This window comes from Epinephelus moara, chromosome 20 (genome assembly GCF_006386435.1).
Source record: "Epinephelus moara isolate mb chromosome 20, YSFRI_EMoa_1.0, whole genome shotgun sequence".
In the NCBI taxonomy this organism is placed as follows: Eukaryota; Metazoa; Chordata; class Actinopteri; order Perciformes; family Serranidae; genus Epinephelus; species Epinephelus moara.
In genome coordinates, this window is record NC_065525.1 from 44313657 (window position 1) to 44331752 (window position 18096).

Below are 18096 nucleotides of genomic sequence, written 5' to 3' on the forward strand. Positions count from 1 at the left end.
TCACCAAAGTAAGAGTGTTCACCAAAGTAAAACTTTAAATTCTGGCGCACCAGAGATTTACAATAAAAGAAAAAGGTTAACTTAATGGCTTGGGGCTTTTCTTGTAAATTATATTCTTTAAATTAAAAATTTTCACTGCATTTTTATTAGCTTGGTGCTTTTATTTTGACGGAAAGGCGCATCCATCAAATTCCGGATCCTGTCTCTCTCACCGTAGTTCTGGCTCGTTACCAAAACGGCCACTAAACGGCCCCAGACTAGGGTCATGACTTTGCAGATGTCCACATTTAATGTCCTCAAACCTGCTGCAAAATGGTGCTAACATACCTCATACATAAATTAGATTTGTAGTTATTTTCATTCAGTGTTCAAGAATAAGGCAAGGACACATGTACAATTTGTACGACTTTCTTTGACCAAAAAGTCAACAGTTGATCTTAACTCGAGGTCTATGTATTTGCTTTTTCTTTCAGCTGTGAGATGCAGTTAAAAGCTCTAAAGCTCTGAATTTATTTGACAGCTACTGTTACATTTTTTTACATTTAAAAAAACCCATAAGTTTATCATCATTTAACACTGAAACAATAAAGTTCCGACCTTTTTGGCTTAGCCTGGGCTCCTTGACACACTGAGTTGTTTTACAACTGTTCAAGACCCAAAGAGATCAAACAACAACAAAAACAAAAATTAAAGGTCAGTCCAAAACATGGATGCAACTTTGCGTATCAGAATTTTGTTCGTCCTCTTTCCTCTCAAAGTTACCATCTCACAACCCCTCAGATTCCTTGTATGGTACACTGTACTCGTTCACAACCCAATCTCCAGAATAAATGTTGGCAATGTACGTTTCTGCAAACGATATGTTACATTTGTTCATTACTATGTGGCGGACTTGTGGAGCAGAGTGAAAAGTGGCAGGACTTAGTGGGGGCTACTTAGCAATTGTTAGCATGCTAACACGCTAAACTACGATGGTAAACATGGTAAACATGATACCTCCTGAACATTAGCATGCTACAATTGTCGTTGTGACCCACTGCCACCGCAAACCCTTTCAGTGGGCGGGAGCCCTCGTCTTGAGAGACAAACTTCCTCAGCCAATCAGTGTAATAAAACACCAGGGAACATCTTCTTCATCACAAACAGAGCCAGGTGGTAAATCAAGCTTTTGCCAAATCCAGTGAGGAACAGCAAAACGGTTTTTCCTCTGAAAAACGCTGCAAGTGCATCTTCTTGCTCTTGTTTAATTGTTATTGACTCTCTCTGCAATAACTTCACATATTGCTGTGTTTACTCTACTGATGTTAGAGTTAGCGCTTGTTGCTTCTGGAGCTGCTATTACAGCTCTGCAAGCTGCATTTTACATCATCAACAACAACGCAGTCCCTAATTGGCTGCTTACATTGTCAACTACAGTGTAGATCCCTGATTGGACCCCACTGGAATTTAAAGTCGGGAAAGTGTTTGGGGTGGCAGCGAGTCCAGGCCGAGAGGGTGCAACAGAATTCTGTTTTGTCATCTGATTCAGCATCTTGCATCAGCATAGGTAGAGACTGTCGTTGAATGAAATCACTGTGATTGGCAGTTAAGCTCAGCGCACAAGAAGACAAACAGAAGTGAGGAAAGTAAACAAAGAGCTTAAGTCAAGAGGGAGTGAGACCAGAACAAACTTGCTTCATAAAGTCAGATTATTTTCCTTTAGCCAATGAGCCCTTCAGCAGAAACATTTCCTGAGGTTTGTGTTATTGCTCACTGACGCACTGTAAGTATGCTCTGTTCTTCCAACACTGGGTTGTGATGTTAATGTGCTAACAAGCTAACTAGCATCATGACGATCCTCTGGTGTCCCGTTTTGAATGACAAATAAAGACTACTGTCATCTGCTGGTGTGGAGAGTTATTTCTTCTCACGCAAGTGCCGAGCATACATGCTGGTTGGCCGTCGGCTGTGGTCTTTGTGGTGTGTTCATGTGCAACTTTTTGGCCTATCCACAGGTGATGTGACACAACAGTCGGCTTTCATTGCTGCTAGTTCTTTTATGTCTGTTTGGTGTTTCTGGGACTTTAAAGAGACAAAAAAGGACTACAAAGAGGCACAAACCACAAAAAAGAGGCTAAACAGCTATACACTGTGTGTGTCCTGCTCCTGTGTCGGAGAGGTGGGGGGCCTTTTACATATCTGTGCCCAGGGGCCCACTCTCTGATAATCTGCCCCATCAGAGAAATAGTTCCACCAGTTTTACTCACGAGTGTCACACCTGTGGCCCCACATGGCACCATGTACTGTAAACGGACACAGAAAGGGGCCCGCCACATGGGGCCTGAGGACGAGCGCTCACATGGACTGGAAAATGTTTCCAGCTATGGAGCTGTGTAATGTCATCTTTCTCCATTCCCTGTCCGTGTTCACTGTAATAAGACCCAAAATAAACTTTTAAAGCCAGGTGGACGTATTGGTATCAGCAGGCGAGGCGGTGACGGTGACTCAGCCGAGCATGCAGGAGGTCGAGGCTTCCTGGAGTTCAGGCTTTAGAGGAAAAACCCTGCAGCAGCTGATGGCAGAGAGAGCTCACAGACTTCAAAGGCAAACGGACAGAGAAGATATTTAATCTATGGTTAATAGGATTACCAAGCCGAGGAAATAATTATTTAACGGCATTCTGATATTTCCCACATTATGTTGGCGAAGTGTGAGCGGGAGGGAGAGCTCAGTCGAGGAAGTTCCAGGAAGAGAAAAAAAAAGACTCTTTGCGGTGATATTATGTAAATGCTCCTTTAATCTGTGACAGCCTCTGCCTGCCAATGAGGTCAGTGACTCTGCTGCCTGGGAAACTCTGCCGTCATGTGCCAGCTGGCCCTGCGCAGAACAGCTCGGCCCGGCCTGGTGGAGACAGACACCTACAAGTCAACCCACCTGGGCTCATTACAGAACAATCCACGAGGAAAAACCAGGCTGGAGCTCCGAGACTTTTTACTGCAGGTTTGGTCCAGGTGTCGCTAACTGATTATAAACTGGACGGAGCTCCGAGCAGCTGACCTTCATCTGGAGGATGAAAAGAGGTGAGCGGGAATTAAACTGTGCTCTGCTGCTGGAGAGTGCTCTCACATCTGAGAGTCGAGCACACTTTCTACACCCTGACCAGTTAACTGGAGTCTTTCAGGGCTCTTTGGGGCATCAGCCAGGTTTTATTATCACTGAGGGAAGATGGTTCACTGGACCTTAATTATTAAGTTAATATGGCGTGTGTGTGTCGGTGCAGGTGGGTGTGTGAGACAGGGTGTGTGATAGGGAGGGTTTTATGTAAATGATTTGATGGAGCTGCATTAATGATGCGAGTTTTTATTGTTTTTCAGATTACCAGTTTGTCCTGAAATCTAGGGCGCCGGAGCGAAGGGGTTGAATATGTTCGTCTAGCTGGCCTGATCATAATCCTTTATCTGACTGAGTTAGAATCTGTGGTCCCGGTCGTGGCTCTGAAATATCAGCATCCGAACTGTGCTGTGTGATAAATCCACGGCGCTGTCTGTGGTGCTGAAGCAGCAGACGGAGTAACAGTCATTCATGATGTACTTTATCTGCTGGTGAACAAAACCAAACAGATCCATCTGATCTTAAAGTCAGTGGACTGGCCCTTTAAAGTCAACACTGCGTCACACACACTCAGATCCTGTTTGGTCAGGTGTGAAATCATTAGGTGGAGGTGGAACAACTTCCCGGCCGCCCAGATGATCAGCTGCTGACATCACAGACGATCAGGAGGCTGGCTCCACCTGTCAGCTGTCTCGTGGCTCCGCCCCCTGCAGGTTTACACACCTTAACCTGGCGACCTGCCGAGATTTCATCCATCCGCCCTCAAAGTGTCTCCGACACGCTGAGGGGAGATCTGCAGCTGTTGTCATGGAGACGGGTTTTGCGGGGCAGCGGCAGTGATGTTGTGTTGCGGTCGTTAGCGCAGGTGACATCATCAGTATCTGTCAACGTCTCAGCAGCTGGATGACATCATCAGAGGGTGCAGGAAGTTACCTCACAGATGTGCCTCCACCTTTCACTCCATATCTTCTTTTCTTCACTTAAATTTTTTTTTACTACCTCCCCTTTTCCTCTCTCCTTCTTTTCATCATCTGTGTCCTTTCTTCCTTTCCCCTCTACCTCCTCCTTTCCTTCTTTATCTCCTAATTTCCTCATATGCCACCTTTCCTTTTCAGTCTCTTCCTTTCCTCCTACATACATCCGCCTTCTCTTTTCCATAGCTCCCATTTTCATTTCTTCATCTCCTCCTTTCCTTTTCTACCAGCTTCTTGCCTCCTCTTTATATTCTACTTTCTTTCTCTACCACTTCTATACCTCCTTTGCTTTCCCATCTTCACTTTTCCACCTCTATACACCCTACTCCTCTTTTTTCCTGGTTATCTTTTACTTCATCCTTCTTTCCTCCTCTGTCTCGTTTCCTAACTCCTTCTTTCCGCTTTTAATTTGTTTTTTGCTCCAAATCGTTTCCTCCTCTTTGTTCCTTCTGTCAATCCTTCCTTCCTTTCATCACTATACTAACTTTGTTCACCAACTCTTTTACCAAAAGTCTTTGTTAGATGTTTGTAAGTTGAAAAGAGAAGACAACTGAGCCCCTTATCAGCTTGCTTCATGTTTCTTTAAACTGTAAATCTGTACCAGTATCAGCAACCTGGAGAGGAAAACATGAGCAGCCCAAGATGACCAATCACTGTTCTGGTTTTCTCCATGTATATCTCCCAGGCGCCCTCTGTAGGTACAGCACCTCCCTGTAACAGCTTAATCCACCCTACAAATCCAACTTTATGTCCACAAAATCTCGAGACCCCCTTCTCACTGGAGCTATACACAACTTAAGAGCGCTCCACTCACTTCTGAAACACTTCAGACACTCGATGGACAATTAACTAATAAAAAAAGATCAAAAAGATTTTTATTTAGCTTCTATTCTTATTTTAGTATCATACATTTTATTATTTATTTCTTCTACTTTATCTTTTTATTTATTTGTGTCTTTGTGCTGCTACAAAAACTGAATGTCCCCTCTAAGAAAATAAAGCAGCCTTTAAGCAGTTAATCAGTCGTTATAAGCAACAGTTCTGAGGCTATTTATTATCACTGTGACACAACGAGGCTTTTCACACAAGCAGCTTAAATACATATTGTTTTTTTTCTTAAACTCGGCCGAATGAGTCATCATCTGTTGGGTTAGAAGATAATTAAGAAAAGGCAACTATATTTAAGGAAGACGTGCTTTCTTTCACACGGTCCCCTCATTAGAAGCTCATCAGCCATCAGCTCTAATCAATACATCCTCTGATCACGGTTTCCTCCATGAACTGTGCAGCCCGCAGCAGCTCAGAAGCTTCATACCATCAGACCTCATTCCTGTTGATATAAATACATACTTGGGGCTGCTAATGAAGCCATGTGCAGCAGTGTGTGTATATGTGCGTGTGTGTGTGCAGAGACAACAGCAGCAGTGGCAGAGATGAAAGCTCATTGATCCCTCAGAGGAGCCACAGCTGCTCTCTGCACAGCATCTCGTTATTAGTCTAAAGCTTTTAAACGCCTCGATCGGCAGCCATTCTTCATGATTACTGCTGCTGCTGCCATTTACACACAGATTACAGCACTGTCACAGGCTGCAGGTGAATATGTAGGATGTTACAGCAGCCAGGTTATTAACCCGGTTACAGTGACCGAGAGAAGCAGAAGAGAAAGCTGGCAGGAAAAATCTCATTTTATTATTCACTATGTTTCTGTTCTTTTTAGTGCCATAAAAAGTAACTGTGGAGAAACTGGTGTTTTCTGTCATAATAAACTAAATCAGCAGAGTTTTGAAGAGGAAACATGAGCAGCAACATGATGCTCATTAGAGTTCACACACATCCTGTGAAACACAGCTCCACATATACGCTGCTCTGCTCCCTGGATGTACATTTCATCATCTATCAAACACATGTCACATGTTTATAACATGTTGGTGTGTTGAATTCCTTTCCTGTGAAGTGCCAAAAAAGTCACAGTAAAGTTTTTTATACCTGGACCTTAATTTTCAAAAGAAGCTCAAGCTCTGACAGTAACACCCAAGTAATTAGGCGTACCTCTGGTATACCATGTAGCAGAGGCTAGTCAGTTTTGTAGCTATAGCCCCTTTTACACTGCCTGTTCAAGGCGGGAAAATAACACTGTTATGCTGCCTCACCGTTCTGTATATAAAAGTACAATGGCAGAAAGGCGGGGGCTGGGAACGGAGGTAGTAACAGTGCTGAAACAATGTCTGTATAAACAGGACAGCTGGCAGGATGGGATCATGGGAGGCACAGGTGCGATGTTTTGACGACATATTATGGGTGCGACCCACTGCAGGAGATTCAAAAAGTAGCTGTTAGCAGTTAGCAGGTAACTCAAGGAAGAAGAGCAGTGGCAAAAAATGTATGCAAATTGGGAAAACAGTGAGGTCCAGGACCTCCTTACCCTCCGAGAAGAGGACGAGATCAGCCGCCATATAACAGGGACGGAAAGTGATTGTCATGTTAATGTTTTGTTATATGCTAGGTGCTATATTGTAGGCTCAACTGGACTTGTCTGAGTTTCTTGAAGACGTTTTGCCTCTCATACAAGAGGTGTAATTAAGGGCGTGGCTGCTGAGAGTGACAGGCTGTCTGCGTGGCGTCACCACAATCTTTGAGTCACATCCACCCCTCGCTTCCCCACAGCTCCACCTTCTTATCCAAATATGGTCACTTCTGGCTCCAAATATCCAAGATGGTGACGGCCAAGATGCCAAACTCAAAGCAAACATTTATTTTTCATTTGCCTGGTCAAAAAGCTGCATGAGGCACTGCACTTGCCTGAAAACAGAGTTTACTTGCCCCGGTCAGATGTTAATGTCGAGCGCTGAGCTGCATGTTTGGAGTCAGTTTGTCAAGTTCATTCAGTGTTGGCTTTCTGTGTGACGTTGCCTTGCTCACTCAGTGAGCCTCATATCCAAACCTGCATTCAGCTGCGCTGTGTGATTACCTTCAGATAGCATTAAGCCTATTCTGAGTCAGTCACATTATAATGTATCAGTAATAACTGGTGTTCTGTCTGCCTGGGTGGTTCACAGTGAGCACAAACACTGCCACAGTCTGGAGTCATACACGGCCCTGGGATGATTTAAGCCATTGTTTCCTGGTGTTGTGATGTGATAATGAAATGGTAATGAAATTTGGTCTTTTATCCCAGGCTGTCTTTGATCGCAAGACCATGACAATGGTCATCCTTGAACCTCTCTCACTGTGCAATGTAGGACCACTGTGTCAGAGCCACGACCAAAGATATCACCACGTTTCTGTCACATTGGTCATTTCTTGTCTGGGACAGCCAAGAATCTCGTTAATATGAAGTTCTAAACTGTTTTGAAATGCAAAATAAAGGAATTCTAAACACGTAACAAAAAAAAAAAAAGCTTTTAATCTTGATTAACTGTAAGAGCCACTGAAGCATGTATTTATATTTAGTAAAAATGTCTGCATTGATATGACATTTAATAAAGGTTCTGCGATCATTTAGGTTTGCACAACAGTGTCATTATATTTTGAATAGCATATGGTGGTGGACGATACTAACGTCAGTTTATATTTACTTTATTTATGTGACAGATCACAGGCACAAGTTATCTACGCTAGGTATAGTGCTGGAAGGCGGTTTAGTGTGCATGACTAAAAGAGGTTGTGAATAACGTCTTGCGTAACAACATATTCTCACTCTGACCTCATCACATATTAACATTTTGGTCATGGACTTTCCACGTCCACATAACGACGTGCAAGGTACCCTGGGTGTGCTGGTTCTCCTCTTTCAAGATACACTTCTGTCTTTGCAGGAAATTCAACATTTACATACAGTCTCTGTCAAAATAAAAGCACTACATTGGTACAATGTAGGTGAATTGATGTTCTTTTTCGTTCAACAGTACACACACATGGTTGGGTTTAGGAAAAAAGAACAGGGTTTGGCTTTAGAGTCTAAAGGTGCAGACACACCAAACCGACATCAAAGAACTAGCGGCGACGAAAGCCAACTGTTGTGTCGTCTACGTCGCCTCACGTCGCCCTGTGTCAGTTGCATTTGAACACACTACACGGACTACATCCGACGGCCAAGTAGCAGGTACGTTCTGCGCCTGCGTGAGAGAGAGCGGAGTGAGAGAGTGGTACATCCTGTCAGCCGAGGGGTTTCCTATCTGTGCAGCCGAGCACCGCAGCACCTCCACGGACTATTACATCCAGACGGTCCCGGTGTTTCCTCCGCAGGCTCCACTTCACTCAGCTGCCCGATAAACCCGCTGCTTCTTCCCACTTTAACCTGAATAACAAACCAGGGCTCGGTGCTCCGGTTGGATCCAAACGGAGAGCCGGGGCTAGCTCAGAGACTAGCGGAGGCTAACTGGCTGTGCTTCCCTCCGGTCATGCTGCGGCTAACGCTCCGCTAGCCGCTCCCAGCTAGCTCCGGTTTGTTATTCAGGTTAAAGTGGGAAGAAGCAGCGGGTCTGTGGGGCAGCTGAGTGAAGTGGAGCCTGAGGAGGAAGCACCGGTTAGCCCCAGTTTCACTACAGGCAGATTCACTCACTACAGCCAATCAGAGTGATCTCTCTCACCGACAAGCTCCGCCGCAGATTCAACATGCTCAACTGGTTGAAAAGCCGCTGACGCCAAAGTGCCAACGGTGCGGGACACACCGCAAAAACTAGGCTGACAGACGCTCACCGACGGCCCGACTTTGGTCGACGGCCAACCATCGGCTTGGTGTGTCAGGGCCTTTACAGAACGCAAACATCACTCTCTCGGGTGAAAGCTGGTGTTTGTTGGACCCATCCTCCACCACTCCTGCCTGCTCCACTTGGAGTTTCACCGCCTTAACTTTCGTTCTTGTCCTGCCACATCTCCCCCTGACGCCGCCGGACGCTGTTAAATTATAATGGCAACCGGACAAGTCAACGTTACAGGACGCCTTTTTTCATTGGTTTCTGACGCCACAAGTCACTGCCCAAATGCCGGATTTCGATGACTTCAGAGTGGCACCGGGCTCTGTGTAAAGGAGGACAGGAAGTTTGTGTTGGTTTGGATCGTAAAAAGCGTGTTCTGCAGTGTTGAAGTACAATGATAATATACAGACACAGGACATCAAGTCAGTAGTGGACTTGGTGAGATGTGATTTTGGAAGGACTTGGCCTGCCCTGCCTCATGTGAGCTCTGTGGAGCTGGAACAGAAACAAGTCAAACCTAAGTGGCCTAGGAACTGTGGTGTGTTGAGACGGACACTATGTATTGAAATTCAGCACTTAATGGTGATTCAAAAAATTCATCATTTGACAGCCCTATTACAGAGAGGAGAAGAAATAATGTATGTATTAACCACTCGTGTACTGTCCTACAAAGGAAAGCGTGTGTGTGTGCGTGTGTGTGTGTGTGTGTGTGTGTGTGTGTGTGTGTGTGTGTACTACAGTAATGATGACCAAAGGGGATTCTACAGATCTTTTAAGCCCACATAAACAAACTTACAGAAGACAAATCCTCAGTCACTGAAATGAGGAGACTGGCTTCCTGCAGTCGGCCTCCACCCTCCACTCCCCCACAAATGGGCCATTTAAGTGACACTCCCACACCACCGCACAACCTTGCCGTAAATGCAGCCTTAAAACACACACATCGCTGATCCCCAACATACATGTTACTGCTGATGTATTTTAACACACCCTTTACAATCTAATTAATGTCAGAGCTCGTCGTGGTACGATAACATTTTAATCAGCGAGAGCAGAGAGCCTGATTACCTCACGGTGACCAGCCGGGGAGAAAACAGCGTCGACTTCTGCTGTAATTACATCAAGAGTCAATTACATGACCTCTCCTCCTGTTCGCTCATCAACACACAGCGAGTCAGGAGCACAGCGAGTTTAAAAACCAGCAGCTCAAAAACCACAGCGTCTGCCGTGGCTCTTCGTCCAACCTGTCCTCCATCACTCAGGGGACGTCTAATTCGTCTCAGCTGGTTTTCAAAGTAAAGCAAAACTCTCAGATCTCACCTCAGCTTACAGATTGTTTTCCTACCTGAATCTCTGGAGATCTGGACGAAGGCCTCCACGCCACTCTCGCCGTAGTTTCCCTCAGAGGCGAGCGTGGACACGTAGTTCCAGCCCATCGCCGTGACGATGTCCAGCATGGCCTGAGCCTGGTAGGAGTCTGGAGGAACCACGCGGGAGAAGAAGTCATAGCGAGTGTTGTCGCTGAGCTCTGGAGCCGTCGAGGCGTAGCTGATCTGAGGGATCTGTGGAGACACAGCGAGAGTTAACCGTTAGCTTCAACTCACTGAAACAGCAGCCGTACTCTTAAACGCCAACCATACACTAAAGACGACTTGAGTCTGACCCCCTGTCACATCTAAAGACAATGTGAGTTTTAGTCACACATTATAAGATTTTACAAAGACGGGAGATCCTGCAGGGTCACTATTTCCCATCCTGCTCCTGGTGGAAAACATTACACCAAACTCCCTTTAGGAAATATGACATATTAACAATTCCTTATATGTCTGAAAAACACACAACTCTACAAACACAAGATAAAAGGTGTAATTTGTCGACAGTATCCTTGTTAATTTGGCATCAATATAATCCATAAAGATAAAATGTATGTGTATACAAAGTTTACATTTTAGATTTTTATCGCCTCACTTGCTACCAGCCCTCAATTGTTAGTTGTGCTATAAGAGTGGGAGGAGACAGTGGGAATAAGAGGAGAACAATGTCAAAAATGAAGACTTGGTAAAATAAGTGCTGGTTGGTGGATCAGATACAACCGAATTAAACACAGACTCTTGTTCACTCCACAGCTCCACCAGTTTCTCCTGCTTTTTCCACGAGACTTGTTCAGGTTCTTGTGCCTCCCCAAAGTTCGGTTTGGTGCTAAGAGAGACCTTACGAAACTTACGAAACTTACGAAACTTACGATACGATACGATACATCACAGCCAGGAGTAGAGATTTCCAGACACCTACAACACATTTTACAACAACACCAACAACAAGCGTAAACCAGTTTGGAGAAAGGCTAGTGGAGCCAGTTAGAGGATATTGTCACTACTAAAGAATACAAAAGTTGCCTTAAGGTGTTCTTGAGATATCACATTCACAAAAATGAGACAGACAAGGTCACAGTAACCTTGACTTTAGACCACCAAAATCAAATCAGTTCATCACTGAGTCCAAGTGAACATTTGTGCCAAATTTGAAGAAATTCCCCTAAAGCATTCTTGAGATATTGTGGGACGGATACACGGACGGACAGACAAGCTGATAACATAGTGCCACTGGCCAAGATATCACTTGCACGGAGGCATAAAAATAAATGCAAGTTCTTAGAAGGAGTCTGCCATGGAGACATGCGAGAAAAACAAAGCTTCCTTTAATAATTCAGTGTAACACACAGCGAGTAACTGATTTACAAACGGTCTTCACGGGTGGAGTATTCTTTTGATACAATGCTGTCCTTGATTCTTCCTTTTGTTGGCTTCTCTTCTTCCTTTCATCATGCACAGAGAAACTGAGGGCAATTATGTAGCTGCAATATGAAGCATGTCTTAAGTATGCATGTGTGAAATTACATGCTTCACACTTGCATACATATGACATGCTACACACAAGCCGCTGCAGTGCCTGTGACATGTGAGAGGTTCCCTGCACTGAGCGCACAGCTGCAGAAATCTAAATCAACAGTGCACAGACAGACAAGACTGTAGCACCGCGTAAAACACAGCGTCAAGCCAGATGCTGCTTGGACTTTGATGAGCTCCGACTCATGCTGTTATGGTGCTGGTACTTGGAGCAGCCAAAAAGGAAGACAGAGGAAGAAGAAGAAGAAGCAATACAGCAATATTTTATTGCATTTTATAAAACAAAATAGTCTGCAAATAAGTGCTAATATGATAAAAAAAAGTTTCCATTCAGCACTGTTTCAAGATTAATTCAGTATCTGATCAAATGTCTCCCCCTCTGTTCCTGACTTACGGCCAGTGAAGAGTTTTTGCAGAACAATCTAATCTTGCAGTGATGCTGACCTTTGACCTTTTGGAAATAAAATGCAGCTCATCATTTTGTTGTTCTTTGACTTATTTTACTTTGTGATCAAAAACAGGTTTTGTGAGGTCACACTGACCTTTGACCACCAAAATCAAATCAGTTCATTGTGCCAAATTTTAAGAGTCCCCTCAAGGCGTTCATGAGAATGACATGGATGGATAACCTGAAAACATAATGCCGTAGCTGTCACCAACACAGAGGCATAATAAATGTCTTATTTCAGAGGTTTCAATGTAATCCTGATCAGGATGACCCCGAGTATAAGCATATAAAGGGTGGCATCCCTGATATGTTTCATAAAAACATTTCCTCATTAAAAGAAAAAAAAAAACATTGTTGTCAAGTTTTTGAGGGATGGTACTTTTTTTTCCAGTTTTTATGCCTCCACGCTGACAGCCATGGTTGGATGCATTATGACTTCAGGCTGACTGTCCCCCCTGGCCATCTGATTCTCGTGAACTTCTTCTTCTTCTTCTTCTTCTCGTGAGGGAATTTTCTCAAATTTGGCACAAACGTCCACTTGAACTCAACAATGAACTGATTTGATTTTGGTGGTCAAAGGTCACTGTGATCTAACAAAACATGTTTCTGGCACCTTGAGGGAATTTCCTCAAATTTGGCACAAACATCCACTTGAACTCAGTGATACATCTATTTGTTTTGGTGGTCATAGGTTAAAAGGTCAAGGTCACTGTGACCTTGTCTGTCTCATTCTCATGATATCTCAAGAACGCCTTGAGGGAATTTCTTCAAATTTAGCAAAAATAATGACTTGGACTCGAGGATGGTATGACTTGATTTTGGTGGTCAAGGGTCAAAGGTTAAGGCTACTTTGACCTTGCATCCATGTCATTCCTGTTGACACAATAGCTCAATAATGCCTTGAGGGTCTTTTCTCAAATTTGGCACAAACATCCACTTGGACTGAAGAATAAACTGATTAGAATTTGGTGGTCAAAGGTCACTGTGACCTCACAAAACATGTTTTTGGCCAGAACTCAAAATTCTTAGACTCATTAAGACAAAACTTCACACAAATGTCAAACAAGATAAAATAATGAAGTGGTGACATTTTATATCGAAAAGGTCAAAGGTCATCTTCAATGTGACATCATACTGTTCTACATAAAACGATTTTCTGGCTATAATTCAGCGTCATATTTCAGGAACAGAAGGGGAGACATTTGGTCAGATACTGAATTGGTGACTCTAATCTTGAACCTGTGCTGATTGTATAGATCTTCTGTGTGTGAAGCATCCATGTTTTCACTGACATGGATGGAGACTGACAGAGACACTGGACAGGTGGACGGAGGTATACAACTACAAAGTGCTAATTCTAGTTTTTTTCCTTCTTTTTCACATTACTAAAAAAAAATCTGTTTGTGTTTCTTTTCTCTGAGTCTTGTTGAAATGTTTGAGAAACAAATCAAACTACAGACTGGAGACAGGAAGGTAGAAAACATCAGCAGCAGAGTTTTCAGTCAGATTTCTAAATGTTGTTTGTTGTCGCTCTCAAACATCCTGCAGTATATTTGTTGAGATTTAAACAGATCAAGTTTGAACCTAAATCCTGACCTTCCTCAGCTTCCTGTTGTTGGGGTTTCTTGTCAGAGTGGAGTTAGCGAGCTCTGCTGTGTGAATTAGGGAGGCGGATCAGGTCATAGATCCTGCAGCAGACAGGCCCGACAGGCCCGGCGGGGCCGGATAATGGTCCTTTAGAGAAAGATTGAAGGGCTGATTGATTTCACTTCAGTCAGAGGCCGGCGTGTTGGGCAGAGCGCCGCCGGACGCCTCATCAGGATTCACAGAGGAGGAGGGAGGGGGAGGAAGACGGACGGCCGAGGGCCTGACAGCAATACAAATGTCACTCTGCTCGACTCGCTCAGCGACAGGCAGCAAATTAAAGGCCTGTACTGTAAATACAAACCTGTCCGAGAGCTGACGCTATCACAGTGCCGCAGCTTTAACCATCAGAGAGGAAGTTTATTTCTAACACAAAGAACACGTCTGAGCTTCTGAAGTTTTTTTATTTTAGAGACTTTACACATCCTCTGTTTATCTGATGTTTACTTGGGAGTACTTTGGAAATTCATATTTTCTGTTTGATGTAAGATAAGTTCAAAATGTAAAAATTCAATGAGTAATGAAGCATCTTCATCGACAGGACAACATCACCTTCTGATTTTACTCCACTGTGGATTATGTTCAGGCACAAAACAATATTGTTTCAATAACAACCACTTCAAGGTTAGGGAATGGCCGTGGTAAGAAAACTCTCGTCGCGGTCACAGGTAAGAGAAACCAGCGCTGACAGCTGGGAGGTGATGAAAAAAAAAACAGAAGAGTCACACATTTTGTTGACATCCACCCATGGCAAACTCATCGCTCTGCAGGATGTGGATGCTTTGTCATTTGAACTGTATAAAAGAAGTGGACGTCGACACCATGACGATAACAAGCTAGAAATAGATTTTGATAATAAAAACTATGATGAAATGTATGTTTCATTTTCGCTGACAAGACGTGAGGAGACAAGACGAAAATGTTAGTGGTGGAATATCAGACATTCAAAACGTGAGGAGTAGAGAACAGAGTGATAAAATATTTCATGAACTAAAAAGCAACAACAGTCGTGCTTGCAATTATTTTTTAATGCCATATGAGCAGTGTGAGATCCAAGCATCTACAGGTCGGCAAACTCCAGTAAATAGTCTGCACCAGAATGTTTTGCTAGCCAGCAGAAACACTCACACTAGAGCAGCATCAGCCGTTGGTTGGCCTTCTGTTCCTGAGATATGACGCTGAATTATGGCCAGAAAATCGTTTTAAGTAGAACATTATGATGTCACATTGAAGGTGACCCTTTGACCTTTTGGATATAAAATGTCACCACTTCATTATTTTATCCTGTGAGACATCTCTGTGAAGTTTTGTTATAATTAGCAAATTAATTCTTGAGTTACACGTTTTGTGTGGTCACAGTGACCTTGACTTTTGATCGCAAAAACATCAGTTTATTCTTCAGTCCAAATGGACGTTTGTGTCAAATTTAAAGAAATTCTCACAGTGTTCTTAAAATATCATATTCACAAGAATGAGCCAGATTCAGGGTCACACTGTCTTTAACCTTTGACCCCCAAAATCCAATCAGTTTATCGTTGAGTCCAAGTGAACATTTGTGCCAAATTTGAAGAAATGCCCTCAAGGCTATTTGAGATATGGTGTACACAAGGACAGGACGTACGTACGTATGGACAGACAACTCGAAAACATCATGCCTCTGGCCACGACTGTCGCCATCTATGGCATTAAAAAACATTTTGACTGAAAGATTAAAATGTCATGACCTTTCTTCGACTAAAACTATGAAGAATATAAATGATTAAACTAATAATCATTTTGTCTGAAGGCTAAAACTAAATCTAAACTGGCTGCTGAAGTTAACACTGTTTTCCGAACCAAACTCTCTTCAGAAAATCTGAGAGACAAACAGTTTCCTCATGAGGAGACAGACTGTGTGACAGCAGCTACAGATTATATCTGAAATCATGGAGATTCATGGAAGTGAAGCTGCGATGAACTCTGATATCACACACACACACACACACACACACACACACACACACACACAAAGCATACAGTAATGGCTAAAATAACTGCAGCTGCATGAGAATATAATGGGGACCTCCATTAGCATTAATGATGCATTGTGGACTGAATAAACAGCAGCATCAGTTATTGATGCTCAGTCAGCCGCTGCCCCATTAAAACACATCAGCTCCTCTTATACGTATACATAATAATATGTAACCATCCTGTGATTCGAGCATGTGGGAAAAACAACATTACGACTCTTTGTGGATAAGAGAGCTGTCGTCATCAAATTATCGCAGTAATCATAATAATAATAATAATAATAATAATAATAACTGTAAAAGCTTTAGTCACACAGAGTTCCACATTGTGTTATTAAATAAATTGCAGAGAGACTCTCAGGGAGAAATTACACTCTTGCCCTGCTGGTGGCTTCTGAAGGACTTCCTGCTATGACTGGAGGACTGCAATTTTAATTAGCAGCCTAATTGGACACCCTGCCGATCAGCTCGACGCACTCTCATCTCCATCCTCACAACAGAGCAATCACGGCGGGGTGTTACCTTCACGGCCGCTGCTCCACACAGAGCTTTTATTTTGAATAAAAAAGGAGAGACGCTCAAAACATCTGATCAGATCTGAAGCTCTTATCTGAAGGTCTGAAGAAATTCTATTCATCACACTGTGAATTTTAGGATTTTTAAAAAGGTTGAAAATCAAAGCTCACAGAACTTTATTCAAAATTCATTTTTAAAAGTTCTTAAAGGTTACTAATTTGTCAGGGTGAAATATTATAGATGCTGACATGCAGAAAACACAAATTAATTAAACAACTTTGTAAAAAGTAACAAGGTGACTTCAGGTTTTACTTGACTTGAGCTAAGTTTGAATCAGAAGATATATATGATATACTTTATTTATCCCTGAAGGGAAATTCAATTTTTGTTTTTCACTCGGCCTGAAACACACATGCACATGTAGAGAGATGTCAGAGGGAGGGGGCTGCCCATTGACAGGTGCCCTGAGCAGTTGGGGGTTTGGTGCCTTGCTCAGGGGCATCTCCTGGTGTCCAGGAGGCGAACTGCCACCTCTCCAGCTACCAGTCCACGCTCAATGCTTGCTCCGCACAGGGACTTCAACTGGCATCCCTCAGATCCCAAAGCCAAGTCCCTATGGACTGAGCTACTGCCGTCGCCACTACACGACATTCAAACTTGTCAGATCTTTGTATCGTTCACATCGTGCTGTTTTATAATCAGGAGGTTATCGTGGTTTTACCCTTTTGGGGGTTACACACTACAGAACACTTTATCAAGAGCATATCATGACGCGCAGTTGGACCGACAACCTGGGGTCACTGCCGACAGCTCATGACCATAGGTGAGGGTTGGGACGTAGCTGGACCACCAAATCAAAAGCTTGTTCTTTTTTTAATGGTCATTCTTAATTTTTGCACATAAATAAATAAATGAATAAATAAAATCTGAGTGAAAACAAGGGGTGGGAATCAGCAGAGGATCAATCATACGATTTTATCACAATACTTCAGTCACGATATAATATGATTATATGTTAAATATGTTGCAATATGCTGAGTATTGCAATAAAATATATTTTAACTGTAAAACTGTGTCAACATCTGGTTCATCTAATAAGATAAAATTTTCAGTCAGTTTATCTCACTTCAGCCATTTTTGCAGCAAAATGTATGTAGTTTACTGACAAAACAATTGATTACATACTTAAGGCTAACTGAAGTTTAATTTGAATTTGTAATATTAATAATTTATATAATAAAAAAAATGAAAAAAGTAACGTCATACTATGCTGTAACGATTTTTCCCCCACCCCGGGTGGAAACGCCAATAATTTGAATAAAAAAGAAACTAACTATTAGAGAAAAGTAGATTTAATGCTTGGCTCAGGTCGAAGAGCTGACGCATCAAGAAAAGCAAAATGTGACAAAGTGCACTGGAAACAGATTTGACTCTCCGGCTTGACATGTTAAACTGGAGATTTGACTGACTGAAGATTAAAAGCTCCCCAGAATCAGAGGAGGACTCAGTGGGAGGAACAGCTGAAGTGATCCCAGCGGATCAACCAGCGCGCTGATGGATGGCGTCGTGATGGATAGCGTCCTGACAGCACTCATTACCCTCTACACCAGACCTTTACTTCAGCTCGCCGAGACCTGACGAGCTGAATCAGACCCGGGTCTCACACTGAGGACAGATCTTTGTGTGTGTGGACATGTTTACACGTCTTCACATCAGAGGACATGCTCGTCGTTTCCTGCCGTCTCAGGGTGTTTCCTGCGACAGTGATTGATGCTCGTCATTCCTGTGACAGCCTCGAGCTTTCTGCTC

General features: G+C 43.2%; 2 protein-coding genes across 3 annotated transcripts in view; one reads left to right on the top strand and one right to left on the bottom strand.

The window, feature by feature from the left end:
- The window catches only part of cadps2 (Ca++-dependent secretion activator 2), a 633342-nt gene that overhangs the window by 203727 nt on the left and 411519 nt on the right, over positions 1-18096 (top strand). The gene's annotated exons all lie outside the window — the stretch shown is intronic.
- Positions 1-18096, bottom strand: part of LOC126407707 (metabotropic glutamate receptor 8-like) — a 212319-nt gene that overhangs the window by 121229 nt on the left and 72994 nt on the right. The window contains exon 5 of the mRNA XM_050072857.1: positions 10107-10323. Coding sequence (XP_049928814.1) covers positions 10107-10323 — 217 coding nt within the window. The remainder of the gene's footprint in view (positions 1-10106; positions 10324-18096) is intronic.